General features: G+C 44.1%; 1 protein-coding gene and 1 pseudogene across 1 annotated transcript; one reads left to right on the plus strand and one right to left on the minus strand.

Annotated features, from left to right (window-relative positions):
• Positions 1-887: 887 nt before the first annotated feature.
• LOC123076657 (serine decarboxylase 1-like) lies at positions 888-3,724 on the minus strand (annotated as a pseudogene).
• Positions 3,725-20,858: 17,134 nt separating this feature from the next.
• Positions 20,859-23,612, plus strand: LOC123075851 (uncharacterized). Its single transcript, XM_044498355.1, has 2 exons — positions 20,859-22,159; positions 23,240-23,612. The coding sequence occupies exon 1, from the start codon at positions 20,952-20,954 to the stop codon at positions 22,149-22,151; it is 1,200 nt and encodes a 399-aa protein (XP_044354290.1). The 5' UTR covers positions 20,859-20,951; the 3' UTR covers positions 22,152-22,159; positions 23,240-23,612.
• Positions 23,613-25,474: the final 1,862 nt, after the last annotated feature.

Consider the following 25,474-nt stretch of genomic DNA (forward strand, 5'->3'; position numbering starts at 1 on the left):
TTCTGTCGCCGCTGAGGAAGACGCCTCGTTGGTCACAAAAGCATGGCCTTTGTCGTCGCAGCAATTTCTGCCACCGGTCATAGCCAACGCTGACAATGGTTGCAAAAAAAATGCCATCGCCCCGGTTGTAGGTCGCCGTGCATGCCACCCCAGCATCCCGCCGTGCCAGTTGCAGCAAATTTTGTCGCCGGTCGTAGCAAGAACTGACAATGGTTGCAGCACCGTCATCGGTTGTAGCCATTGACGTCAATAAAAAGAACCGACTTGCAGCAGGCCATGACTCCCCTCTCGTAGCAGCCCCCGCGTGGTCCCGTTAGTAGGGTGGCGTGGGTGGCCGACCTTGTGGCATGCTATTGCAGGAGGGAGAGAGGTGGAATGCAACATGAGGAGGATGGATGTGTGCAGCGAGAGGTTGAAGAATGAGACTGGGAGGAATATAATTGTTACAAGTAGGGAAGTTAGTGAGATTGACAACCCCACTAGAATTGTTACAAACTCAGGGATGTACTCAATTGTGCTGTAGGGCTGATCATTGAACCAGGAATCTTTGATTCATGGATTGGTAACTTTGGTTTCTTAACAGAGGGAAACTAGGTTCTAGCTGGAAACTTTTGCACTTGGGGGCCCAACAAGTTGTTACCCCATGTGATTCTTCCGGAGCAAGCATGATGCAATAAAATAATTTGAAACCATGCACAATAGAAAACACCAAACCTATCAATTGGTTAACCAATGTACAAATAAATACATGCCACTATCGCAGACAACCTAACAAAAGAAAATGATAATAATGGCCATTTTGGGCGAAATTATGAAAGCCAGATCAATCAAATGTGCCCTTGAAAACTCGGGTTTATAAGATATCATTGTCTAATCCTCCAGCGATCTTATGCATCTCTTGAATTCTTGTCATGCACATCGCAGAGGCAATTTTCTTCCCCAATGTCCTTTGCAACACACGGCACGCTAAACCCTTCATCTTCATGCCACATCCTTCTTCCGACAGCGAGCTCTTCGACAAAGCCGTCGAGTTTCTCCACACTTAGATTTGGCATTACCACGACGTGTGCAATGCTCCCCTCACATGCAAGCTGCCACTTGTGCACGAATGACTCATCCCGCGGCCTCTCAAACACCACCGTGCTGCTCAGATCATTTAGGAATGCACTCACCCCCTTCTCCCTGAGACGGCTTGTGAGGTGATGAGCGTTTCTCATGCACTTCTCAACTTCTTTCTGGATGCCTTTGTAACCCTTCTTGTTCAGGGTGTACCACAAGAACAAAGGTGAGTGCCCGTTACGGCTCCCCATGATCGTCGAACCTCTAGATGATATGTATTCAATGTCAGTGGAGAGCACTTTTACATGCTCGAGCCTTGTTATTACCACGCCACATGGTACTGGACATCACATGAACTTGTGGCCTGAGATGCTCACGCTTCCAATAGGTTTGTCGAATGTCACCTTTGGTGCCTAGAGGAAAATAAAATAAAAGTAAGTAAGTTAGGTCATTTTCTCGATTTATCGAAAAAAATCAAATTTGTTACAACATGTGGTAATTACGTATGTCAACACCACCCACTTGTTTGATAAATGGCATCATAAGGCCAGCCAGAGCACCATCGCAATGGATGTAGAATCGATCTCGGAACCCACATTTCTCTAGTGTTCTTATGATGTTGTCAAGATCGTCAATGGCTCCCTTGACGGTCGTTCCTGAAAGAAACAAAAGCAAAAAAAAGGAAGTGTGTCAACATGAACCACCAAGGGACACTTAAGCAAAGCCAGTTTTAACCATCTGAATGTAAATGTAAAATCAAGATGGTAACCTATATTCACATTGACAATCGCAGGCCTTCCGGCGTTCATCAACAACTTGGACTTAAAATCCGCGCAGTTCATCTCTCCGGAAACAAGTGTGTCAATCTTGACGCACTCGACTCTATACATCCTAGCCGCCTTGAAGACGGAGTAGTGTGAGTCACAAGATGCGTATATAATCCCATCACGAAAAATCTCCCTCCTGCAAATGTTAAGTGCATATGAAATTAATGTATTCGTTTAAAACCAAGTGAAATAATTATACGTGTCCAGATTCTTGGCGAAATGGATGAAAATAAAAATCAAATTCATGTGTTGTAAATTAATGATCCGCGTGCACACAAATAGATATACTGACCCAACTAGTAGGCCGTGTAGGTTCCCTTCGGTTCCGCCGGTGGTGATGTATCCCCAATACTCATCCTGCTGGATGTTCCATAGGCGGGCGAACCAGTCGAGCACGGCAACCTCGAACCGCCTAGAGTGCACGCCGTAGTTGCTCTCGATGAAAGGACCGCCGAGGTTGTTGATGGAGAAGCTCTGGAATTGGTCGAGGACGCTGAAGTCGAAGTCTAGATTAAATGGGTACCTTGCCAATGCCAAATCACTAAGCACGTTAGCAGGCCCGAGCCCCCCCCGTTTTCAGGGGCCCCAAATCTCCATAGATGGGCCTCTTAAATTTGGATCTGGGCCGATATTGCCTGGCGTCTGGCGGCTCTCGCACGCGTGAAGCCCCGATCCAGGGGATCGAGCAACAAGGGAGCGAAGCAACGAGGCGTCCCTTCGTCTTTTCGTCTGGTGCTGGCGGCCATCGACGCGGCAGGTTAGGTCTCCTCCAGTTCTCCTTCCTTGCCCATGAATCTCTGGGCTCTTGTCGAGCAGCTCCGTTCCAACGCTGAAAGGTTTTTTTCAGGAGTCAGGAACATGAGGGCAAGACCAGGAAGGAAGGCAGGAACGGCCAAACTGCAGCCGGCAGGAAGGGCCTGATTCACCTAAAGGCAAGGAAAGTTTAGGCCATCATCCGATCTCTGAATTTTTAAGCGTCGCCGCATCAACAACCGGTGATTCCTTGAGCCCTTGACTCTGAGTTTCGATTTCTGCCTGCTTTTTATTTATGCTGAAATCTTGTAGTTAATTTAATTCTTTTCATTTATTAGGCATCTAGTACTGCAATCTTTATTTAGAAAACATGAATCTGGTTAACAAAAATGTGTGAGAAACAAGAAAGATAAAAGGATTTAACTCGAAAGGAGATATGAATAAGTTTGCTATAAAAAAACACAAGTGTCCTCCTGTAACCGGTCACTTGATCAAGATTACGCAGGTGGTGATAATGTTAACATTGATCCTAGACCTACAGATGGCCAGATGATAAGGCCTATTTTAGAGTTTGCACAGGGCCTCCGATTTTGCCGGCTCGGCCCTGCACGTTAGAAAATTGTACTCCTTTTCCCGCAAAAATAAACAAATAAATTGTTCTCCTTGGTTGCTGTGATTTTGTATTTTGAGCTACGATGATTATATAAAATTAAAAGAACACTGACACACATATATATAGTACTCCCTCCGTTCGGAATTACTTGTCGCATAAATGGATATATCTAGACGTATTTTAGTTCTAGATACATTTATTTTCGAGACAAGTAATTCCGAACGGAGGGAGTAAGTAGTAAACTTTGCATGTGGCCCGCATGCACGTCGGCGATCGCATACGTACCCATGTGATGGGCGGTCCTCTCCTGGAGGTGGTGGGCGAATCCGGCGAGGAGGGCTGCCACCGCCGCCTGCCGCTGGGCCCTAGCCTCCGCATCCACCGGCGGCTCCTGCACTGCGAAACCTTCCACCAGCAGGCGCCCCTGCTTGCCCGTGTCTCCCACAGCTTTCAGGTGATCATCAGTGGCCATCACCAGGGCCGGGCCCACAGTGGTGCCAAAGGTGCGGCCCGCACAGGGCCCAAAATTCTGGAGGGCCCCATATTTTTTATATGGGTGTAGTAACAGTTAAGCGCAACTGGGCCGAGCGGCGAGTGACTAGGCCCATCGAGCGAGAGCGAGGCCATCGAGCGGACGGAGCGGTGGGACTCCTCCCGATCGCTACGAGAGGGTCAGGCCGCGAGGCAGCACTCAGAAAAAAAGAGGCGACGAGGGCATCGCTAATTCGCTACGTTATCTAAAAAATACTAGATCGCTACCATTAAAAAAACACTAGATCGCTACAGCCTACAGGGATCGGATCGCTGGAGCCCTCGACGGCTGGACGCCTGGGGCCCTTGACGTCGTCACGTCGACACCTCGTCCCTCGGTGGCTCTCGCTCGGTCCCTGGTCCTTACTCCTTGGACCGATCCGATTTCGGATTCAAGCCGACTAAGCGACAGGCCACTGCTGTGGTGCCGCCGTTGCCTTCCTTGACTCCTTTCTCAAATTTTAGACTCGTCTACGTCATCTCATCGGATTGATCGGTGACCGATGCTAGCCTTTAGGTGCTTAGCGAGTCATTCTTTTTGGTTAACTTCGGTTCCTACTCCTAAATCCGAATTCTTAATTTTCTAATTAATTATTGACAGGGATCATTACTTCATTAGAGATCGTTATTTCATGCCAACAAAAAATATTGGACCTGTTGAAATTCTAATTTTTTTAAGCGGCATGACTGTTTTCCCAATACAAGTATTGCATATAGAGTTCTGTTCACCATTCCTGTGGCAGTTGCATCGGCAGAAAGAAGTTTTTTCTAAGTTGAAGCTATTGAAGTCCTATATGCGTACTACTATGACACAACAAAGACTCAATGATTTGGCCACAATAGCACTTGAGAGTGAAGTGTTGGAGAAGATTGATTATAAGGATATCATTGAAGATTTCATTTCAAAGAATACTAAAAGAATGGAGTTTTTCAAATAAATAGCAGCCTGGAGTTGAATAGGTATGATTTTTTATACGTCCAATTGTTATGTAAGACATTATATTATATACATTATGAAAAAATTCTGCTTGATATATATTAATATATACATTATAATTGCTTGTTACGTCATTTTTTAATGAGATAGGGCCCCATTTTTTAGTTTGGCACAGGGCCCCGGATTTTGTCCGCCCGGCCCTGGCCATCACTTGCCATCCTCCTACGCAACATCAATTTTCTTCTCTGCCTTATTCAGATCACCGCCTCAAGATACAAGAGATAGATAGAGAGAGAGAGGTGGGTGTGGGAGAAGGATCGTAAATGGCGTGGGGTTTATAGGCGAAGAACAGAGATGTACGTGCTCGTAGACGATTACTTTCCGTCAAGAGCTATCACGCAGTCGTTGATCTGGCCAAGTACTTTCCGGACGTACCCAGACTCCACGTACGTAGTTGAAAGCTAACTCAGTACCTGATCGAATCTTGATGGAGACACGCACGTACCAGGAAGCTAGCTAGCTAGCTCCTTGATCGACTCTTCACGCACGTAGGATGCTAGCACATGCACGTACCACGTACTAGCTAGTCGCCGGCTACTCAGCGCACGAGAGAACACGAGGTGATTTGATGGCTACAGGGCCGTATCGGTCCTGTTTCTTTATTTATTTGATCTGATCTGGGTTAATCTTACAAGGGGATACATAGGTATATATAGAAATACGTAGTAGCTAACCTAGCTAACTACTTCCTCCGTTCAAAAAGCTTGTCCCTCAAATGGATATATCTAGCCCTAAATATGTATCTAGCACCAGTTTAGTGCTAGATACATCCATTTGAGAGGCAAGTTTGGGACAAGATTTTTCGGACAGAGAGAGTATAAGAATCCTATACGGTGACTGACTCTAGTCCGAGCACGACATAGACTACTAATTGTGGTTAATTCCAACAATCACCCCCTAAAGACGATGTCCTCACTTCACAGCATGGACGTCAATCCTTGGCCACATCTTCATGAACTTCTGTCGTCCCAAAGACCTGCTTAGGATATCATCAAGCTAGTCATCGGTGCAAACATAGTTGACGTCTACCATTCATGAACTTCGACGCACTCCCGTAGGTAATGATACCTTGTATCGGTGTTCTTGCATCTACCATGATGCACTGGGTTCTTCAACAGAGAGATTGTAGACTTGTCGTCAACGTTGAGCACCACTCGTTCTGGTTCCGTATCTGTGAGGTCACTGAGTAGTCTTCCTAGGCACACGCCTTGACACACCGCGATTGCAGCTGCAATATACTCTGCTTCACGGGATGATATTGTGACCTCTTCCTGCTTTTGTGATAGCCAACTCACCATGCTTTTTTTTCCAAAAAATGTGCCACGCCCGAGGTACTTTTACGGTCGTCCACTTCTCCTGCCATGTCGCTATCACTATAGCCAAGTAGCTCCACCTTCTCCTTCTTCTTCTCTCTCAAATAGACACAACCGAAGTTTGTTGTCCGTTTGATGTACCTGAGTATATTTTTCACAGCTATCCAATGTTCAGTCGTGGGTCCATGAAGCGATTCACTATGCCAACGGAATATGCCAAGTCCGGTCTTGTATTTGTGAGATACCTCAACTTTCGGACCACACTTCTATACTCCGTTGTATCAACGGCGGGCGCTTCATTTTTCTTCCTTAGTATAAGACGTGGCTTCATCGGAACACAACTTGGATTGCAATCTTTCATGCCTCAGCTTTCAAGTACCTTCTTTGCATATGCCTCCTGGCATATTGTGATCCCTTTTCTTGCCGCTGCTCGTGGATCCGCCTTGCTTTTCTTTCGACAGGGCGATCCATTGCGCCCTTGTCAGCATCAGGTGCTCACTCTCCTCCGAGTCGCCAAAGCTGAGACAAAGTCTCTCGTCCTGGGCCTTAAACCTTCCGACGAGATCCTCAACCGTGAGAGTTTTCAGGTCGAGACATTGCTCGATCGACGTGACGATCTGAATATAGCGTGCCGGCTCGGCGCGCAAAAATCATCGAACGATCGCAACTTCTTCCAGGGATGAACCATAGCCGCGTATGCCGTTGACGAGGGTCTTGAGACGGGAGGCAAAATGACCAACTGTCTCACTTTCATCCATCTTCAGGCACTCGCAGCTTCTCATCAGGTACTGAAGGTGTGCTTCCTTGACACGGTCATGACCCTGGTGCAGGATCTTGATGGTCTCCCATGCCTCCTTCGCCGATTTATTTCCGGCGAGGTGCTGCAGCACATCCTTCGACATGACGGAGTAGATCGTTGTTAAAGCCTGACGATCTATCCGATACTTTGCCGCACCCTTCTCGTACTCGGCGCTGCCGGGGTCGACGGCTTCCCAGAACTCAGCCCCCTCCATCGCGACCTCTATATTCATCGCCCATAGTGTGTAGTCCTCTCGATCCAGACGGGGGAATTGCGACACCCCCACCATCGGCATTGGTGCTCCCGCTCCTGCCGTCACGGTCTCCATGCCCGTGTTCGACATGATCTTTCGATTGCTTTTCAAAAATCAAGCCAATACACCAAAATCTCTAGATACCAATTGTTGGCCCAATCCTTGTACGTGCTCGTAGACGATTACTTTCCGTCAAGTGCTATCACACAGTACTTTTGGGCCGTACCCAGACTGCACGTACGTAGTTGAAAGCTAACTCAGTAGCTGATTGAATCTTGATGGAGACACGCACGTACCAAGAAGCTGGTCTAGCTAGCTCCTTGATCGATTCTTCACGTACGTATGATGCTAGCACATGCACGTACCACGTACTAGCTAGTCACCGGCTACTCAGCGCACGAGGCGATTTGATGGCTACAGGGCCGTATCGGTCCTGTTTCTTTATGTCTTTGATCTGATCTGGGTTAATTTTACAAGGGGATACATAGGTATTTATAGGAATACGTAGTAGCTAACCTAGCTAACTATAAGAATCATATACGGTGACTGACTCTAGACCGAGCCGGACATAGACTACTAATCATGGTTAATTCTAATAATCACCTTCCTAAAGACGATGTCCTCACTTCACAGCTTGAACATCAATCCTTCGTCGCATCTTCATGAACTTCTGTCGTCCCAAAGACCTGGTTAGGATATCTGCAAGCTGGTCCTCGGTGCAAACATAATTGACGTCAATTTTGCTTTCTTCCACTCTAATACTTGACTCGGCGCTGACTTTCTCGATGGGGGCTGCCACCAACGATGTAGCCACAATCGTGGTCGACAGAATCAAATATCACGTGAGGAAGACAGTGTATCGCGGCGATTCCTAGGCAGCGTCGAGGATCCCCCAGGACTGCAAGAAATCAGAGGCAAAATGAAATCCACTCTCCAGCTGTGGATCAATCCATATTGGTCGGAGCCTTCGAATCATAAGAAGACCTCGGTGATCAACCGTATTAATTCGACAGCGAATGAGGAGCATGCAGGCGGATTGGAGGAGACCCAGCCAGAGACTATTCAGGTGATTTCCAATTATCCCCGTCTCTCTCAAACAGGACACCCCCTCACGATACTAAAGCCATGCTCTCATAAAGTAGATCTCCAATAGTCTCTGCTATGTCCGTGAATGAAACGCCAGATTAGCCCAGTGATAGGGTAGTGCCAGTATTTACAAATGGAATACTTCGGTTGTGATGTACTCCCTCGAGTCCTTTTTACTCTGCATATAATAATTGTCTAAAGTCAAACTTCTTAAAATTTCATCATATTTATACAAAAATTATCAACATCTACAATACTGAAGTTAAAAGTTATGAAAATCAAATTCCTGACGCATGTAATGATATTGATTTTGTATTATGAATGTTGGTATTTTTTTCTATAAAGTTGGTCAAATTTGTGAAGTTTGACTTCAGACAAATTATATATGCAAACTAAAAAGGTCCGGAGGGAGTAAATAAAGCTTGTCTTCGGCTCTTGTATATGTTGAAGGTGCTTCTGGTCCTGATGGCTTTTCTTTTAGTATCTTTCATCAGCAATTTGGGGGCTTATCAACCAAGACTTGATGGTTGCTTGGAATATGAATGAATTCGATCTATTATATACTTAATTTTTCATTATTAAAACTCTCATTCCTAAACAAGCTCATGCCAACACTATCCAGATAGGTCGGAGCCTATAGTGATTAGCATTATGGTTGCTTGGAAAATGAATGAATTGGATCTATATAGACCTAATTTATTATTATTATAAAACTCTTGTCACTACTAGAATCTGGTTTTTTCCCGAGTTCTAGAACTTCACCGAGTTCATTCTATCGGGAACTCCGCAAACTTTTGTCTGTCGAGTTTGATTTACAATTGGACTCAGCAGTGATAAGCAACTCGGCAGAGCTATGACTTTGCCTGGTTCCAATGAAAAATGACTCAACGGACTAAATAAAATCGGCAAAGTCTCATTACTATAGAACTCTTATGCCACCAGCTCCTAAGTCGCCGTCGGCGAAGCCGTGGCGAGGGGAGGGTGGCAGTGGCGAGTGACAAGGAAGGTGGAAGTAATCGAGAGTGGGCTCGCTCTGGTGGCATGGGAGGTCTTGTCCGTGCCGCCTCGTGACCTCGTGGTGCTGGTGTTGGTGTCCTGAACTATGGGGTACTCACTACGTCATCTCCCAACTAGGTGGGTCGGGCCGAGGACCCCCATGGCGGTTCACTCATGGGCCACTTCTGTCAGCCCATGACTTATACAAGGAAGTTTATACATGACATGGTGCACAAGATGAAGACTCCTAAAAGGTTACTAAGATCAGGCCAATCATTGATGGTTACAAACAGTAACGCTCGCAGGTCAAATTCTTGCTGTTTGTGCTCATCCCACACACGTACACCTTTTATATCCCACAGCTGTAAAAGTTCTTTAACTAATGGCCTTAGGTACAAATCAATGTCGTTGCCGGGTTGCTTGGGGCCTTGGATGAGCACTGGCATCATAATGAACTTCCACTTCATGCACAACGAAGGAGGAAGGTTATAGATACATAGAGTCACAGGCCAGGTGCTATGATTGCTGCTCTGCTCCCCAAAAGGATTAATGTCATCTGCACTTAAACCAAACCATACGTACCTTGCGTTATCTGCAAAGTCCCGCCACTTTCTCTCGATTTTTCTCCACTGCGACCCGCCAGCGGGTACTCTCAACTTCACGTCTTTTTTACGGTCTTCTTTGTGCCATCGCATCAACTTGGTATGCTCTCTATTTTGGAACAAACGTTTCAACCGTGGCATTATAGGAGCATACCACATCACCTTGGCAGGAATCCTCTTCCTGGGGCGCTCGCCCTCAACATCGCCAACAGAGTCATCGCGGCTGATCTTATAGCGCAATGCATCGCATACTGGGCATGCATTCAAATTCTCGTACTCCTCACCGCGGTAGAGGATGCAGTCATTAGGGCATGCATGTATCTTCTGCACCTCTAATCCTAGAGGGCAGACAGCCTTCTTTGCTTCATACGTACTGTCGGGCAATTCATTATCCTTTGGAAGCATCTTCTTTAACATTTTCAGCAACTTTTTCAAATCCCTTTTCAGATACACCATTCTATGTCTTCCATTGTAGCAATTCCAGTGTGGTACCAGCTTTTTCTTGTCATCTTCGCAATTTGGTTACAACAATTTCTTGTGATCATCTAACATGCACTGCAACTTCAACTTATCCTTTTCATTTGCGTAGTTTTTCTTTGCATCAGCAATGGCCCGATCAAGATCGTCAGCAGGCTCATCTGATGCCTCTTCTTCAGCTTCTTCTCCCATTGTAGTACAATCGTATTCAGGAAACCCAGGATAGCCGTCATCATCCTCTTCTTCTTCACTCTCTTTCATTAGAACCCCTCTTTCTCCGTGCTTGGTCCAACAGTTATAGCCGGACATGAAACAGGACATAAACAGGTGGACGTGAATGACTTTTGAGCTAGAGTAATTCCTATCATTCTTGCAAACACCATATGGCCAACACATAAAACCATCCAGCTTGTTTGCCTCAGCCGCACGCAGAAAAGTATGCATGCCATCAATGAACCGGGAAGAGCGTCGGTCATTGTACATCCATTGCCGGCCCATCTTCATTACACAACACCGAAAAGACGAAATTAATACAAGTTCATACATACTTATCTAGCTAAGCATTTAAATGCAACAACAAATGCGATTAAGATCGCAACTAAGGTAATAATTGATCCAACAACATAGTGATACCAAGCCTCTTTATTAACGGCATATTTTCTAATCTTTCTAATCTTCAAGCGCATTGCATCCATCTTGATCTTGTGATCATCGACGACATCGGCAACATACACCTCCAATTTCATCTTCTCTTCTTCAATTCTTTTCAATTTTCTTTCAAATACTCGTTTCTTCTTCAACTAAATTTAACTTCTCGACAAGAGGGTCGATTGCAGTTTCCGGTTCACATACCTCCTAGATAAAAATATCTATGTCAAATTGATGGGCATAATTGTCATAAACGCGAAATGCAACAAATAGTTATAAAATAGAATTATACCACATCCGAATCATAAACCAGACGAGGGCCGATGGGGATGGATATCAAGACCATGGCACTATGTATAGCAAACAATCATACAAGTAAGATAATTATACAAGTAACCATCTAAATCATACAAATAAGATTTTTTTATAAGAAGGATAAGAACAAGAGGCTCACCAAGGTGGTGCCAGCGACGGGACGGTGCGGGCGATCAATGGTGGTTAGGACGGGGACGGGAAGGCACTAAGTAAACCACACCTACACATATGCAAACTAAGAAGTTAATTTGAGCTCACATTGCATATAAATCAAATAAACTCCCACACAATTACTCCCAAACTAAAACCCACAAATCACTATACTTATAGAGCATTGCACGAGCTAATCTAGCAATGAGAGATGAAAGGACAAAGTTGCTAACCTTTGTGAACACTTGGATAGATGGGGTGCCTCAAATCTTGACAAATCTTGGCAAAAATTGGAGGATGAGCTCGAGCTAAGGGGAAGAACAGAGAGGAGAAAGGAGAAAACAGAGAATGGGCTCGGGCTGGATGAAGGGTTTATATAGGGACGTCTTTAGTCCCGGTTGGTTATACAAACCGGGACTAAAGGGCTACCTCTAGTACCGGTTTGTGATACAAACCGGGACTAAAGGGGCTCGTGGGGGTCCACCACCCCTTTAGTCCTGGTTTGTATCACAAACCGGGACTATAGGTCACAAATGAACCGGGACTAATGCATAGCTGTTGGAACCGAGACTAATGGTACCATTAGTCCGGGGTCCAAAACCAGACCGGGGCTAATGGACCGGACGAAAGGCCTGTTTTCTACTAGTTCTATGCACTAGGCAGTTTTTTTCTTCAAGTTGGCTTGGACCCCTATACCCAAATCCTGCCTCCGTCCCCTTTTCTCCATGTAAACCATATGGGTACCGTGTAGTGATTCAATAGACAATAGTGCATGCAAGTGCAACAGTGTAGTGATTCAACAGACAATAGTGCATGCAAGTGCAAACAACGATAAGTATATATTGAATTCATGCTCCAGCCAGCTGCACCAAAGGTCCGAACTACCGTAGGTAAGCAGACGATATACCTAGGCAATGTTCAGGGAGTGTTTACCCGCATAGATTTTCTGGCAAATGTTTGCGTTTTCAAGGTCTCTCTCAAGGACAAACCGTGCACGTGCTTGGAGTCGTAGGGTTTTCTCGACCAAGGGTACAATATAGTCGCGGGCAAAGGAAGAGACGACGACACACTTTCAAAGATAGAGTATATCTCTATAGGGCTAGCAATCTAGCACCATTCATGTAAATGATGAAAATCCATTTTGGCTCTCAGTTTCATGTCCAGGTCTAGGTAATCACGGAAATCAAGTCTTGACATGTTTATAGAAACGGGCTTGCTAAAATTCTGTCGACTGCATAGTCGTTATATCTTTGCATGGAGATTTGTGCGGGACTGAGCACCATCAAGCGGGCCACCCATCGTTTTGTCACACCGTTTGCAACATATCTTCCAAATTAACGGTTGCAGCATCCGTCTTGCTGGTTGTAGCATGTCGTCTCATCGGACACAACATTTGCCCTTATCTTTTTTTTGCGGGTGAGCATTTGCCCTTGTCAATTTTATTTCATCGCCTAAATGGTCGCAACATCCGCCATTGATGGTTGCAACATTTAGTCACAAAGCTTGTAGCATCCGATGTCGTTGTTTGCGGCACCGCTTGCAATATTTTTCGAAGCCGGCTGCAGCATCTTGTCGTGCCACTCGTAACACCACAACTACCCTGATGCCACTCGATTGAGACTTCGTTAAGTCTTAGTCGATTGAGTTCTAGGTACACCCTTATAGAAAACAATATGAATATTTACAATAACAAATCTATATGATGTGAAAATACATTCAATAACAAATCTAATGATATTGATTTGTTATTGTATATGTTAATATTTTTTACTATAAACTTATGAAAGTTTACAAAACTTGACCGTATTTGCTCTGGCAGGCCCTCTGCTCGAGGTAGCTCAAAGTCAAGTTTTGTAAATACGGTCCAATATGTCTACTCTCCTCTCCCCTAAGTTACTATTCCACGCCTCAGGAGCTATGTCTCACTTAGTGTGAGACCTAGTTCTGTCTCGCCTGAAGTGCTCGGCTTTGCTCTTGCCTTAGTGCACCTACCAAGTATAGAGGTCTTGGAAGCATCTAGAGGTCGGTACGGACGGGTTTTAGAACCTTCCATTCGTTCCTTTACCTTTCTTATTTTCCCTTAATTTTCATTATCGTTTCTTTTTTTTTTCTATGTGTATCTCTATTGGTGTTAACCAGTTTTCTTTCAGATTTCAATTGGTTTTCTATCAATTTTCTTAGTTTTTTGTTATTATTGTTTTCAAAATAAATGTTGAATTTTATTTAAATACACGTCAACATTTTTATATACAGGTTAAATTTTTTTTAGATACACATTGAATGTTTTTTGGTACAGGTTAAACTTTTTTGAATGCACGTTAAACTTTTTTCTGGTACACATTATATATTTTTTGAACAAATGTTGAATTTTTTTAATAGATGGTGACTTTTTTAACACACATTGAAATATTTTCATATATGCCATAAACATTTTTTGAATGGGCAAAACATTTGTTAAGTGTTAGGATTTTTTTCAGAAAATTCATGAACGTTTTTTTATGAATGGTACGGAACATTTCTCCTAAATTACGTGATTATTTTATAAATTTTATAATATTTTTATAATGTTAGAAAAATAGTTTTGAAACCCCTGGAGATTTTGTAAATACCACGGATATTTTTTTGAATGGTAGGAATAAAATTTTCTAAATTACACACACATTTTCTTTCATTTTATAATTTTTTTTAAAAAAATGCCACGAACAAATTTTTGAAATGCCTGAACATCTTTTAAATGTCATGAACATCTTAGTCTCAGAAATATACTTACCGAACGCCAGATTTTAAGGAATTGGGTCCGAACGTCCTATGTACTCCCTCTGTCTAGGTGTATAAGTCATTTCCCAAAACATTTAGGCGCGGTTCATTAACTCCCACCTCGTTTCTTGTTTCTCGACATGAATAAAGGAATCAACCAATACAAAACGTGGGGCGCGTATGTTTTTAATGGCTTGAGACTACCTAGCACGACATGCAATGGTCAGTTCATTGCATGCAATGGTATTAATTAACAAATAAACACTAAGTTCTCTCATTTTCCCCTCCACCTTGGTCGCGATGCACAACGTAAGATGATTTATACACCGATGCGGCGGGAGTACATTGATTTGGAGAACATGAATTTTAAAGATAGGTGATTAGCCAGGTCAGCGCTTTCCTTCCGTTCGGAATAGCACAGCCTCGCCGCCAATGTTTTCTCCCAATCTTTTCCCATCCCATCACCCCCCACCCACCCACCAACCTTATCCATTACTTCTGAGCGATTAGGATGGAGTGAGAGAAACAACGGAGATGCAACGTGTGCGGCAGCTCGCCTACGGTGGTGGGATGGCGACGTGCAAGGGGGGCAAGCGGAATGCATGTCGCTCGGGAGCTCCTCTCCCCGCAGGAGCTCGGGCGTGAAGGCGGGAGACGCGACGGTCTCTTCTCCGTCGGCGTCCAAATCATTCTCGCTGCTAGCGCACTACGGTGTCATGACGCTCGCTCGCGCCACCAAGCGGGTACGTCCGCCTGACGATCTGCGGCGGCCTCGAGCGCGGGGACATGGTGGCGGCATCGGGTGCGGGGAGAAGCATGGGCACGTCGGCGCCCTGAGCGAAAATGTCGTGCAGAACCATGGTGCAGCGGCACCTACGCTTGGAGCCAGACATCTGTTGGGCCCCTTCACGGGGATTTGTGCATGACGGCCATGGTAAAGTGTGGCGGAAATAAACAGAAGACAATTAGAAAGACTATATGAGCCAGACATATGCATCTAGGAGTTATTGCCAATTTCCCCTAATAAAACCTACTGCATGTTAAAGTACCGGGAATAAAATAACGTACTGATTGCTCCATATACATGCACGGATCATATTCTTTGTTCTTTATTGGTTGGTGATGGGCGACGGCTGTGGCCGCCCGCAGGCTTGCATGGACGTACAACAGTTCCCTCAGCGGATAAGTTGAATCCTTTTTTAGTGCTTCAGTTAGAACAATTCCTATTCACGGCAGCAAAGAAAAATGCAGCGATAGTCTTCCGGAGAAATCAAAACCGAGCATGTCAAATTCCGTGTTTTTGCTGACAGATTATGCTCTGGCGCCACCGAATGCCAGACTTGTTGTTTCATTGCCAGCTTTAAGTGCTTGCTATTCGATCTTCTGTATTTCATTTTCCTTCTCTTTATTTATTTATTTTCCTTTATATCTTCACTTTTCTGTTGTGTTTCTACTTATTTGACTTTCTTTTGTTATATGAACACTATTTACCGTGCCTACAGTATTATTGAGAAGATAGTAACTTAAAAAAACAAATCCAATCTGGCTTAAAAAAACAAATCAAACACCAAATGTTACCTGAAAATGTTACATTTCATTTATTTTTCACCAATGAATCACTGATATCCTATTTTGCATGAAAATTTTCAAGCACACTTCTTAGACTAATATAAACATCAAACAGAAAAATCAGAATTTTGATAAAAAGAATAATATCTGTTTTAAATTTACTGTTTCCGGGAGCATATGATCCATAGAGTTAAAACGGCCCTGCCTACTTTCACTGGAATTTTTTTTTGCGGGTGCACTTGTAAAGTATTAGTAGTACAATTTAATTGTTAACCGCATATTCTTGCACCAAGATGTCGTCATATTATCACACAAAGACATAAAAGCAGAAAAATAAAACTTTTATGAGTACCTAAATTAAGCAAATTCAAATTCCCTCGTCGACAATAATGCTTCAGTTCTTCACAAAAAGTAGATCGTCTTGCTTTCATTTGTTTCCCTTTTCTCCCCACTTGATAAATGCCTTTTAGGCAACATTCCTAAATTGTGAAGTGTAAATACATGGAACTAAAATTTTAGAAATTACAACTGCAACATGCTTCGGTGGTGGTAACTACTGGTAAAGAGATGATGATAGATCATGAAAGAACATGTATCATTTCTGAGGCCGACAACTTTATAATTGGCACTTGAGGCTATGAACAATATGAGATGCTTAAAACATGCTTAGAAAAAAAAAGTTAAATACACTGGGGTGCCTCAACTTGTTCTACACAGTCAGTTTGGTGCCTAAAGTTACAAAAAAAAAACACAAAATGGGTGCTCGAACTTGTTCGGACGTGCAAATACGATGCCTCCTTCGGAGTTCAGGCGAGCACTCTGCCCGCGTGGTGTTGGTGCACATGTCAATGGCTGAGAACGGGGAAGGGGCTGGAATAGGCGTGCTATGTGTAGTATGGGGTTGAATATCAGGTGTGTCTGTAGCCGATAATAGTAGTAGCCCCTGACAGAGACACACAACCAATTGTTCCCCTCCATGGAGAGACGTGAAAGAAGAAGGTTAGGTACCATATGGGAAGGATGGACAATGTTTATTTTTTGCATAAGCATACCAAACAGGCGAACCATCAATCATTATCATGGTTTCCTCTTGGTTGTTGTGCAAGCTCCAATGAGAGATTGTGGTTAGGGATATTTGGATGTCAATCGAGCTCCCCCCTTGGGAAAAAGAGGGGATACGAGAGTGGGTCATAGCAGCCCCTTGGGGGAGGGAGATAACAACATGACATAGCGATAAAAAATATGTGGAATGTATTCCGTAGGGAAGCAAAATTCTAATATGTTTATAAACGTGTATCAGTTTATGAATCGACTCTAAGCCATCACACCAAGCACAATGAACAACACAGAGTAGGAGTTTTGGAGCTTTCAACCAAAGGCTTTGCTTCGTGGAAACCATATGTTCTTGTTACTTGTTGAGATGGTGGGTGGCAAGCATCCAAAGACCATACTTACAGGCCGAGACCTTCAGAGAACTTAAAAGAAAAACAAATGTTATTCTACTTTTTGTGTGTGAAAATAGGACATATGTACATTTTTGTTGTGAAAATAGTACATGTGTTGTTTCTTTTAGGACATACTAGCAAACTTGTCCGTGCATTGCAACGGAAGAAAAAAAAACTATCACACGCCCCTAACCTAATAAGCCTCTATTCGTGTGGCCGCTTATCCTCCTTTCATGCCCAGAGGAGGCCATGCAATGCACATGCACGCAGCGTTTTCCTATTAACCATACATCCATCATCACATACAAGTATACAACGCCAACACCCAGACCAGCTGATCACGATTGATTAACTAGCGGGCGGAGGCGCCGCGCCCAGGGAGAAGCCCGTGTTTGCCTCTGTGTTGTGTTATTCTATTTTTAATAAGAGAAAAGGAGACACTGAGCTTGAAAGTGAGTGGCGCAGAAGTGTTTTTGTATGGGAGTTTTCATGTACGTGTCCTTGCGTATTTTATTCATTATTGCGAATTTGTTCCCTGATGACCACAGATGCTTAGCTTTATATTTAAGACATCTCAGCAGAAACTGATGTTACTGAAGTAGCCACGGCATGGAAATCATTCGGTACAACCAAAAGTTCTACAAAATGGGACACCTTCTCAACAAAGAGATGCCATTTGAGTACAGGTTTTGAAGGCTACATCTGTCACGCAATATTCCATCATGTATTAGTTGAAAAAGTGTTTTAGCAAGTAGGGAAAAATGTTAGGGGAAAAAAATCGGAGGAAAGAAGTGTCTAGCCGTGAACCGGGATCAGAAAGAAAAAGTACTAACCTTCATAGAAAACTTCCTCCAGTAAGGCCCGACGTTTGCATTGTACTCCCTCTGTAAACTAATATAAGAGCATTTAGAACACTAAAGTAGTGATCTAAACACTCTTATATTAGTTTACAGAGGGAGTAATAAGGAAAACCACTGCAGTGCACAAAACTGCAGTGAATAGAATGGCAAAAAATAGACAAAGAGTTTTTAATAAAAGGACAGAACCTTTCATACTACAGTGCTTTGATGATATCTTTGTACACGATCACATATAGCTGCAATTGGAACAGGCAGTGATACTCGATGTTCACCGGGCACCCTTATTACATTGCAAACGTCTTTGTACACGGCCACATATAGCTGCAACCGGAACCTTTCATGTACTCCCTTCGTATTTTAGTGATCTAAACACTCTTATATTAATTTACTAGTTTACAGAGGGGGTATTTCATTTAGAACTTTAACATGATCTGTTCGTCCAGAACTTTAACATGACCTACTCGTCCAACGGGCACCAATAGGAATGCAACTCCAGAAGATGTAATACAAGAACAATCTGGCCTTCTGATCTCAATGTTTTAATAATTGTATTCCACAGAAATGTTTTGCCAGTATCTCCATTGCCTGAAACGAAATACACCCTTCAGCTTAGTTGTTAACAGCTTGTATTATTCCATTGTATATAGCTCATTGAGCGTTGTTCAGTTTAGCATGCAAAGACAAAGATACAGAGAGCAAAATATCCTTGGCATACCTCATCTTCTCAGCCAACAATTTACTAACACACTCTTTATTCATAGGCACACACCGAGGAGTTATATTAAAAGTAGCCAATTATTGATCATTCTTTGAAAATATGAAAGATATCTCGTCCAATAGCTGACTTTGAATATGTTGCTGAGGTATTTCATATGGTGCGTTGTCAAAAACTACAGAGCCTATATAATATATCCTTTGTCATGCTTGGCCACTATCTGTCAACATTAAAAGTATAAAACAATTGCTTGCCTTGTCATTGGGGTTGTGCATAATGAAATACTTTGTGTGATGAAGATGGAGCATAGCCAGACTATATAATTTTGTAAGGATAACTTTCTTTGGCTATATTATATATCCTCCGCGAGGGGGTGAGGGGCTCTATACATTTACCTAATATTAAAAGGAGTAGACTTTCATAGTTCTCCATATGTATCTTTTTTTTGAATTTTTAGGGGGGGGGGGGGGGGGGGGGGAGCTCCCTGATACTTCTTGAGCTTGCGTTGGTTTTTTTCCTTAAAGAGGAAAGGGTGATGCAGCAAAGTAGGATCCACGAGCAGCAGGTAGGGCGGTGCCCCATGCCTGTGCAGCGGTGACCAAATCCATGGCCGGCATGGTGCTCTTCCCCTCGGTGGAGTCTGTGCTTGGAGACGGGTGGCAGCGGAAGCCGCGGATCTGGCGTCCCGTCCAGGTCCGCCCCGGCAAGGGTGTTTCCAACCGGTGGCGCGTGGAGGGACCGGCGAGGGGCGGCTGGAGGCTCCCTATCGGTGTGCCGACGGCGGCTTTCGTCTTCACGGCGAGGCTTCGTAAGGTTCCAATCAGCTGCGAGATGGGGGGGCCGCGACTTTCGGTAAAAATCACGCCAACTACGGTCACGGCGGACGATGGCGGCGTTTGTGACGTCGTTCCCTTCTCGAGGCATCGTTGTTGCAGGTCGTGGCACCCCACTCGTGATGCTCTGGGGGAAACCCTAGATCTGTGTCTACCGGATCGGACGATGATGGCACCTTCGATGTCATTGTCCCTCATGGGGGCATCATTTTGGAGCACGTGCTGGCTGGAGGGGACAAGAGGAGGATCGGTGTTACATCTACCGCAAGGCCGGCGGCGGATCCAGGCGGCATGGCGCTGCGGAGGTTCAGCGACGGGCGTGTGTGGATGGATACGTGCAGGATGGTGGCGTTGTCTGGCATCGTGGTGGCGTCGACGGCAGGCCAGGCAAGGTCGATGCGTCAGTTCCTGCTCTCGAGATGGACCGGTGAAAGATGGCGGCGGCAACCTCTGAGAGTGCGCCGGTCTGGTGTGTGACCCAGTCCTGGTATGTGGCTGGGCTGGGGCATCCGACTTTAGATGTTAGACTTAGGTGCGATGTCTATTTAATTTGGCTCGGACATTCGGCACCCCTTCATCAAAGGGGTAGGAGTAGCAACAAGTGTTGTCTAGATGGTGGCTTCAGTCTTACTGATGTATTACTTTATATGGTCTTTGTGAATAATTAATAAAATGGCTGCATGCATCGTCCAAATACAAAGGCTGGGTATATCCTCCTTTTTTTAGAAAAAGGTAAGTATATAGATATAGATGTATTATTAACAACGAAAGCTATGCTCCTTGCCAAGATGTAAACTCAAAATGTTAACCCTTGGAAACGAGTAACAGTTAGACTAAGGCTGGTCATAGTGGGGAGTAACTTATACTAGTGTCATGCATATGACATTAGTCTAAGTTACTATCTTCATAGTGCAAAATAACATACTAGTAGTATCATAGATGGCTTCATTTATTAGGTTGTAGACTCATCCTTTCCCGGGAAGCGCTATACTACAGTAACATATTATGTTACTCTAAACATCTCTCTCCTCATTAACTACATGCCACATAAACAAAAATTTCTTGAAATGCGCTATGTTATTATCTAAGTTACTCCCATTATGACTAGTCTAACATAAATATTTTAGGGGGACGAAAATAGTACTCCAGCTGTAAAGAAATGTAAGAGTATTTTTTTTTTCAAAATTGGCAGTAGGTTGCTCATCAGGCCCCAAAAGAAACTGGAAATATTTGTCAGGCCATCGAACAAGCCGTAGAAGAAGAGATGTCGTCCATTTGCCTGTTAGTGAATCAAGAAAGGGGGAAAAAGATGTCAATTTGGTAGATCCCCCAATTCCTCCGCCGGCCATCCCGATGGCGGCGCCACCGCCGGAGCCGCCGATCCTTCGAACCCACGACGAGCTCCTCGAGGAGATCTTCCTCCTTCTCCCCACTGCTGCTGACTTAGCCCGCGCCTCCCTGGCGCGCGCCTCCTTCCGCCGTCTCATCACAGGCCACGCCTTCCTCCGCCGCTACCGCACCCTCCACCCGCCCCCTCTCATCGGCGTGCTCGAAGTCGACGACAATGCCTTCTTCCCAGCCCAGCCTCCGCACCCCTCCGCCGCCGCCGCCCGCACTTTCGCCGGCTTCGACTTCTCCTGCTCCTCCTTCCTCCCCTCCACCGCCGGCCGTACCTGGAGCGCGATTGATCTCTTCGACGGACGCGTCCTCCTCGACGGCGCCCCAGAGGAGAGGACGTGCGACTTCGACCACCTCCAACTTTTGGTCAGGGAGCTCGCTGTGTGCGATCCCGTGTTCCGCCGCTACATCCTGCTGCCCGCCGTGCCCGGCGACCTGACGGCACTGGTCCCTGAACGGGAGGACCTCCTCGATTTGGACACTTTCCTTGCTCCCGGTGATGATGATGAGGACCCTTTATCATTCAGGGTCATGTGGTTGGTGCGATGCAGAAGGAATATGCTGCTCCTCGTCTTCTCCTCTGTGGATGGGCAATGGCATGCTCTTACATTTGACCAATGCAGGAGTGTTCCTGGGACATTTGACCCATATAAGGATGGGCTGATAAGTCGTCAATTCGTCGGCCGACGCTTCTGTTGGCATCCGCCTGTCCTCAACGACTTGCTTCTGCTTGACACACACTCCATGGAGTTCTCTGCTGTCAGCCTCCAACCTGAACTACTGCAGTGTCAGTGTGACGACTTTGTTGTTCTGGAGGCAGCACAAGGAATGCTTGGGATGCTCCTTGTAATCAATGACGGGCACAACCATGATGGCACATACCGGCTCGAGTATTTCGTTCTGAGAAATAACCAGTGGCGCTCAGAGAAGGTCATCCCGTTGCCGGCAAAGTATGATGTTCTTCTGTTTGGTGTAGCCGGGGGATACGCGCTCATACACGCACACTACACCCCATCTTTACAAGAGAATCCAGTTTATTTTTCAGTGGACATCAAGACATTGCAGGTAGACTTCTTCGGCGAAGGCTCCGATTGCTCCGATAGTGGTGAACTATATGCTGGTTTCCCACCATCATTGTGTGCACCAACTATATGAAGTGGTGGGTATGTTATCCGCTTACTTGCAAAATAATATGATTCAGGTATTTATATGTGATGATAATTTGCTTTTCCACTCTGCTTATTTCGTGCAAGCAATGCTCTTTGCAGATGCAGCAGTATACTGTTAAATATTGTTGTGGGTATTTAGGTGATAATCTATTGCCTGTGCAATTGGAAGCTCATTAAACTCGGAAAAGCTAATAATATCTAATTATTTCCAGTTTTTTTTTTTATATGTAACTTCTGTATGCGTAGAAATCATCAAATTACAAAGCCCCATATTTCTGCTCCAAACAGCAGTTCTGGCAGTTTATTTTTAAGTGATTACAATGCACTACAGATTACTCCATAAATCACTTGTATAGAACATAGATAGCAGGTCTAGTAGCTCCACATATGAATTTAGTAGAACTGTTGATTTTGGGTTGTTTGTCGATTCTCTGCTGCCGATGGGCTAAACATGAAGGATAAGGAAATTATTGTATTATTACTCCCAGCTGATATGGATAGGTAACTTTATGCTTATAGCCTTATAGACAGCAAGACATAAAAGATAAAACAGCAAAAAGGTTGTATACATGGATACACCACTAAGCTTTTACTTTTATTTCCCAGGTCAGAATGTATTTACTCAGTTTCTTATGTTGCTGTATCATCTCCTCTGCATCTGCTTTATCAAGCTCTCCAGCTCTTGCATCTTCCATGAGCACATGGCCTTGTTTCCTTCTTGAATAAATCGGTTAGCGTACTGCATTCTTATCGTATGAACTCTAGGGTTGCTTAATCATATGCACACATAGAACTTTCAGCTTGTGGCTTGGTGCCATGTGCTCATCAGGACGGTTGCAAAGTACATATTTTGAAGTCTTTTTCCCTGATTAGCATGTTCTTTCTTTTCATGTAATTCACTGTTACTGGGCAATGAGATAGCCACCCCCTTGCAAATACCCAGTGTCAACTTGATGCATCACATGCAGCAATTGATATATTTGATGCTTGTTATGTGGTACTTGGTAGGTTTGTATATATTCCTATTGGTGCCCTGTTCATATGGAAAGCTCATGCTGTTTCATCTATCCGCAGGCGCTGATGCCACGTGGCCTAGGAAGAAGAATTTGGTTCCTCTGAGCATGTTGTGGTCAGGAAGAGAAGGTGATGCGTGGATCGGATGTATTTGTTTGTTCAATGCCTTTGCCGTGTCGGAAGCTATGATGCCCAGTTGCAGCATTTGAACTTTTAGGTCCTGACCGTTCAAAACCTGAACATCTTGTTACTGCAATGTTAATGTCTAAAAGCACGGGTATGCCCTGCTTAGATAGAACCTGAGCTTGCTTGTATCCACTGAACTCCTGCAATGGCAAGGAGGTCTAGAATATTACTGGATGAAATGCTTTGTTTCGATGAATCACAAGTAAATATTACTACTAGTATGATGTGTCATTTTGGCACCATTTCACGTCTGGTTATTTTATCCGCGTTACTTTTGTCTAATTAATGGGAGGTAAATGAAATATCGAGTGTATTTTTGACCTGGGTAGAGATGGATGGATCTATTTTCTGTTGAGATATTTTTTGCAATCAGCCCCAAATCCCTTGATTTGGTCAGGAAACAAAGCTCTACTTTTTGAGCAAAGTTGTGCCCCAACACCTCCAGTGCATTTGGCACTGAGCCTTGAACTGTCGGTGGTGGTGCTTGGTTAGTAGGCTAGACTCTCTCTTGGTGACAATGCATGATCTTTTCAGTGGTACAAGTGGTGGCTACAGTAACTTGAATAAAAGTGGATCCGATTCCTGCTCCACAAATGGTGATATAGCTATAGCTGCATCTACCGGTGGTGAGCCTACGAGCTCGCGTGTTTTGTTGATTTGGCGTCTCAGGTCCAACGAGTTTTGGTCCTTAGTTTTTTCCTTTCTTCAGAGCTTGATACAACCTCCAATGTCATTTTCCGCCATTTGGGATGACTAGGGTGGCTGGGCCGCCTATGTAGATCGGACAGAGATCAGGTGACTTGCCCACAGCAAGTCACGCTGCTACATGCGGGCATCCATCAGCCGTCCAAACAATATCCAACGAACATCATCTATCGAAAGCAAAAGCCTCCCACACTCTATGAACAAGGCATCCAGCCCAGTACAACCGAAACAAAGTTCAGTGTTTCAGCCTGTTTTCAGTCATTAGAGAATACAAATAGAGTGCGGCGTTTCAGCTGCACCCGCGCTGACGAAAAAAATCAAAACAAATACTAGAAAATTTCAAAAAATTCCAAATTATTTTGGGTGGTAGATAATTTTATGCGTGAGGTTCGCTGCAAATTTCAACTCATTTGGACATTTGAGCAGCTCTCTGTAAAAAAGACAAAATCAGGGTCTGTAAAAAAGTTTACTATTCACGCACTGTTTTGACTCAATTTGTCTTTTTTGCCGAGAGTTTCTCAGATATCCAAATGAGTTGAAATTTGGAGCGGACCTCACGTGTCAAATTATCTACCACAAAAATTTTTTTGGATTTTTTTGAATTTTTCTAGTATTTGTTTTGAATTTTTTTTCTAACCGGGAGCAGATGAGCCTGGGCACGATTTATATTTTCGATACAAATGAGTGCGGCGTTTCTGCTCCCGGGCTCAGCTGCACCCGCGCTGACGAAAAAGATCAAAACAAATACTAGAAAATTTCAAAAAATTCCAAAGTTTTTTTGGGTGATAGATAATTTGATGCGTGAGGTTCGCTGTAAATTCAACTCATTTGGACATTTGAGCAGCTCCCTGCAAAAAAGACAAAATCGGTGTCTGTAAAAAAGTTTACTGTTCACGCACTGTTTTGACCCGATTTGTCTTTTTTGCCGAGAGTTTCTCAGATATCCAAATGAGTTGAAATTTGAAGTGGACCTCACGTATCAAATTTGGAGCATTTTTTTCAGTCAGTTAACAATACGAACAGCAGCATTGTATACATACTGAATGCAAGTGATAAACAACAATTTTTCACTTAACAAACGACAACAGTTAACAAACAGTAGCAGTTTTACTACTGATATAAGTAGTAGTTTTTCTGATAGTTAACAAACAGCAACAACTTTTCAGTAACATCTTTCATTCATCCTCCGATTGCATAAACATGAGCAGAGATAAGTTACAGTTTATGCAAAGAATGAATCAAAAAGTTGCAGAGAAGCAGCTCTTGTGTTAAACACTTTTCTTCAGATTTCTTAAGAGACAACAAGCCACTTATCATTGAAATTCAGAAGCTCTTGTGGCCTAATTGTACAAGTGAAATGGCCAAATTTCTACACTTGACAAGAGCTGCTTCAAATGGCCACAA

This window comes from Triticum aestivum, chromosome 3D (assembly GCF_018294505.1).
Source record: "Triticum aestivum cultivar Chinese Spring chromosome 3D, IWGSC CS RefSeq v2.1, whole genome shotgun sequence".
NCBI lineage: Eukaryota > Viridiplantae > Streptophyta > Magnoliopsida > Poales > Poaceae > Triticum > Triticum aestivum.